This window comes from Sycon ciliatum, chromosome 9 (assembly GCF_964019385.1).
Source record: "Sycon ciliatum chromosome 9, ocSycCili1.1, whole genome shotgun sequence".
NCBI lineage: Eukaryota > Metazoa > Porifera > Calcarea > Leucosolenida > Sycettidae > Sycon > Sycon ciliatum.
The window spans coordinates 3,917,374-3,922,053 of record NC_088651.1 but is presented as its reverse complement, the minus strand read 5'-3'; the positions used below and the strand labels follow the sequence as shown (position 1 = coordinate 3,922,053).

General features: G+C 43.8%; 1 protein-coding gene across 1 annotated transcript; it reads right to left on the bottom strand.

The window, feature by feature from the left end:
- Positions 1-1,101: 1,101 nt before the first annotated feature.
- LOC135824893 (uncharacterized) lies at positions 1,102-3,846 on the bottom strand. The gene is made up of 5 exons (XM_065337638.1): positions 3,592-3,846; positions 2,883-3,175; positions 2,191-2,376; positions 1,529-1,894; positions 1,102-1,205 (listed from the first exon to the last, which is right to left on the bottom strand). Exons 1-5 carry the CDS (start codon positions 3,760-3,762, stop codon positions 1,115-1,117), a joined length of 1,107 nt encoding a protein of 368 aa, XP_065193710.1. The 5' UTR covers positions 3,763-3,846; the 3' UTR covers positions 1,102-1,114.
- Between the last annotated feature and the right edge of the window lie 834 nt (positions 3,847-4,680).

Here is a 4,680-nt window from a genome sequence, read left to right as displayed (position 1 = left end):
AGTATTATCGCATTTTTGTCTCAGAGGAAACTGATTATTATTACAAGTATTATTATTATTATTATTGTACAGATTGTACAGATTGTATTGTACAGATAATTGACGTACGGAGTGTCAAAAGCCGCAATCATAATGCAGGTAGACATAATGGCGTACAATTCCACTGTTAGACTAAAGCTGAGAGTTATTATCTCCTCGCAGATTACTTAGAATAATCAGACACAGCAATTGCACACGTCAAGGTGGTGGTAGTATGGCATAAGCGCGGTACGAGTATCCTTGGAAACTGCTGGAAGAGGGAATAGTCTTCAAGTGGCTCATTCATCAAAACAATTGTGGAGGCTGAAGAATGAAGATAAGCCAACAGCATTGAATGGTTTGCTGTGGAAACATTCAAACCACGCACAAACATCTCGAAGCATCTCAATCTCTACCAATAAGAGAAGCTGCAGATTTCCCGGCGTTATAAAATGAGAGAGTTGGGATCGCGCGTAGATGCGTCGTCATGAAAACAAGCTATCTTGGTACGGTGCTTCGAACACTTGTCCTCAAAATGGCGTGAATCTAGCTTTGTGTTCATGCTATATGAATCGCCTGTGTTTGTGGTGTGTTTGGATTGGGTAACAGCTTTTTAAAACAATATTAAAGGCCCCCGATTGAACTTCTAAAAATTAATACCCGTTTTACGCTTTTCTGATGACAATTAGCTCCTTAGGAACAAACGTATCATCTTCGCACCTAAATCCAATTCTTTGCGCCGTTGGTGTCAGTTTCTCGCCTGGCTCCACCTTATGTTAAAACCCGCCCGCCTGATGGCCATCCGTAGCCCGATCATCTTGATACCGCCTTGAAATTTGGAGTCGCTTTTTTCTCTTTTTACTTTGTGGCTCATTGGTCCCCGTGTGGAACTGAGGGCATCTCGGATTCCAAGAGGTGACGACTTGTGTTCATATTCCAGCCGTGCTATATCCTAGTATAATAAAATCTCTTTTTCGCGATCATTGAACCTTGCGCTGGGTTGCGCTGTACTTGCGCTGCACTGGAAAGTACAGCAAATTGGCTTTTTGTTTATTGTTTATTAGTAAATCAGTATGGATTTGATGCTGAATATAATCTACTTCGTCGGTGTTGCCTCCGGTGCGAAGAAGTGTCCAGCCGAGAACAGCCCGGCCTGGTATGCGATAGCCATTGCTCCGTTCTTTTCGCTGTGCAAATAAAAACATTCAGCACAAAACGCGTCAGCTTAACGTTACACATTTCATATCATTGGGCCTAGAATTGCCTCCACACTTTAATAATTATCATAATTATCGCCCTGGGTGAGGTTTGCGATTATATGTAGATGTAGGTATCGGATAACATTCTGTAAAACTAATGAAAATTTCAAATCTCAGTCAAAACGTGTTCACGAGTTCGTATTTCACCTACATAATCCAACGATATTTGGCATAAGTCTTCAGATCGTTGATAGCCTGCATGCCTTTTCAAGCTATGTTACTAGATAATCTTTTTGATTCCATTTACTTACAATAGTATACTTTGGACTACTTGATCTGGTTTTGCTCCCCACGCCCTACGGATCTTCTCAACAATGGTGCGATCCAGCTGCGAAGGATCACGTGGCGGTATGTATTGCGTGTACCGCCTCAGCTCTGGCCTGGTGAAATTTGAGCCAGCGAACCACTGGAAAAGCAGAGCCTCCGCGGCGCATGGTCTGTCGTTTGCATCGTACGCGAGGCAGCGATGCAGCAGATCTTGGAGCGGCTCTGACGACGCTGTGCACGGCTTCACGCACATACCAGCCCGAACGATCTTGAGTTGGTCTGGTATGGCTACGCCTTCAACTACGCCAAACGGACCTTCGTCGAATAGAACTTCGTAGAACATGCTGGCACTGTGAGAGAGTAAACAGTCACACGACAATAGCATACAGTTCCATGGAGATTGACTTTGAGATCGCAATGAAATGACTAGAGCTTGCTTGTCTGGGCCCTGCTTGACGTTTACCTTGAAATGGGTTGTTCATGGCATCAGCACAACATTTCACAACGACTACTAGCAGAGTGAAACAGGCCTTGCGTGGACCGCCGATATTCCCACATGCATGATACCTGTAGCCCAAGCATTTGGCCAGACAAATAATATAGAAGAAATTGTAGCAGAATTAATTTTCCACACTTCGTTACTTACCAGAAAAATATGTCGCATTTGTGGTCGATACCAAGCTGCTGGTCGACCATCTCCGGCGGGTACGCGTAGCTATCTGCCCGGTTCATGGCTGGCTTTCCGTTTCGGAAGGTCTGCACCCAGCCAAAATCTATGAGGATAGCCTTGTCGTTGTCGTGCGTGATCATCACGTTCCCATTATGCAGATCGCTATGAAATATATAGAGATAGGATGTATGTTTATTACTTACGCATAGATCAATCCATGTACAAACGAATGCATAGCAACCATGGCAGAGTCGCCTGGAAAAGGCTTAGAAAATCCATTGCGAAGAGTTTGCGCAGATAGTTGTTAGCAGACAACTTCGTTACTGGGTTACCCTTAAACGTTTACCGCTACACATAATTATGATGTTGCAGGCGCCTTTTGCACGGGCATCCTACTCTCCGCTCAACAAAACAATATAATTTTTGATTTCTGTGGTCCACAAGTAGAAGTAACTAGGCTTTCTCTACGTACACATATTTTCTAAAGGAAGCATCTAATACCAACTCTCCCCCAAAAGAGATAATATTGAATTTTGAAAATTCTTTTTCGTACCCTACTGCAGGATGTTCACTGGTTGGAGGGAAGGACGCAAACGGGAAGAACCTGAACAAAAAGATGACTGCCAACACCATGAGTCGGGCTTTTTAGCATTTTTATAGGTACTTACGTATGAACCAGATATGCCGTCTGAAGGTAGTGCAGGGCGTGCAGAACCTGCCAATAGAACGGACGGATATCCTCTTCGCCGGGACTACGCCTGTAATGGGCCTTGAACTCGTGCGTCCATTGAGCTAGAGGACGGCCCTTGATGTGCTCGAAAAACAAAAAAGCATACATGCTAGTGTGCGCAGCTCCGAAACACGCCGCGATGTTCGGGTGCCGGAGTTGCAGACAGACTTCGGCCTCAGCCCTGACCATGCGGAGAATTCCATCCCGCTTCTTAATCATCTTAGCGACAACCTGGAAAAACGCATCCCAAACAGACCCATCATGGTTTATGGTAAAAAATCACGAGAAAACGTTCAGACTTTTCTTGACCTTGTGTGTTTAGCAATGACGGCACAACTCGCCTTATTTTAGCAAGAATTATAATAGGTAAATGTAACGATCGGTGAAGATACGTATATGTAATGATAGGAAAATGTATATTCTACACTAAACGCTGTGCCCGATAATCAATCGAAACCGAGGTCTTATGCTCTACGAATACTAAACGAACTCTGAGGTTTCATATTGTGTAATAGTCTGATACATAGATTGTACACTGTGCTAGACCAGCCCAAATCCTCTCGCATTGTGCAAATAGGGATGCTCCCATAAATAGGAGAGAAACAAGTGTGTTCACGTTAAGCACATGCTATAGATCCTCAACTTACGCCATCTGCCCCAGGCAGGTACGTTGTTCGGACCTCTGAGAAGGTCCCATCACCCAGAACATGACCTTCAATGGTGATGGAGTCGTTGAGGAGGCCCGTCTCGTGGTAATAAACCTCCTGGCCGAACAAACTTTCTGGCAATTCCTGAACGGGGACACTGCTGCAAGCCATCTTGACCGCTTTGTGACGTGTTGAATATTTCACGGAAGAAAGGATGATGTTACACCTAAAAAAGCCTACACGGTCACTAGCGGACCTTTTGCATCCGTTTGCACGTCTGCATAGTACATATACATAGTTTTCATTGTATATGTACATGTGTAGCTGGCAATACGAGCCTAATGGGTACCTGATATGCCAAATACTCACAGAACGTTGCACGAGCCAACCACATGCTACATATTCCAATGTTTTTGTGCGGTTCCTGCATGCCAAGACAACTGACCCGATGTGTTCTAAAAACTAAACTTTACCTACATCGCACTCCTAAGCATTTATGATTTTTTTCTTTCTTTCATATCTGGCTTGCAAGTGTTGAGTTTCGGAGAGAAAAGAGCAGTACGTGGCATGTGGCCTCTAGTTTCCTAAATCTGAAATTCTCCGTGAAGTCCTAATTTGAAATTGCACTCCTAAGCAGTTTATATTAATGCATGCATTTACCCCCTATTGCCGGTGGTGGTGTACACCAATCACACATAAAATTGCCACGCTTCAAATCTGCCTTACCGCTTTGAACATGTACCGCTTTGAACATGTACCTGGTGGGAAAGGGAAACTGACTTTAGAATATCGAGAATCTGTAATTTGGGATGTGGATTTTACTTTATGTTGTAGTTGCGTGATGTTAACCACTTTCTTAGGGATTCTACTTGTAGGTTGTTTTCATGTTTTGATGATATTATTAGTGTAGTCGCTGGGTAAAATGAGGAACTGACAGCCGCCTGACTCATCTGGAGTCCTCCGACTGATATGTCTCAATTGCGCCAGCCAGTACAGTCTGTTTTTAGTGTTTTTTTCGTTTTTTTTTAAGAAAGTGCACTTGCCTGCATTTATTGAATGGAAAGGAACAACAACAACAACAACGACGAC

Bases quoted from the DNA above. Each gene is read 5' to 3' on its own strand.
- LOC135824893 (XM_065337638.1), bottom strand. From the start codon at position 3,762: ATGGCTTGCAGCAGTGTCCCCGTTCAGGAATTGCCAGAAAGTTTGTTC. The intron at 3,176-3,591 runs GTAAGTTGAGGA...GCGTTTTTCCAG, and splicing joins ACCTGCCTGGGGCAGATGGC to GTTGTCGCTAAGATGATTAA. The intron at 2,377-2,882 runs GTAAGTACCTAT...TATATTTCATAG, and splicing joins ACGGCATATCTGGTTCATAC to CGATCTGCATAATGGGAACG.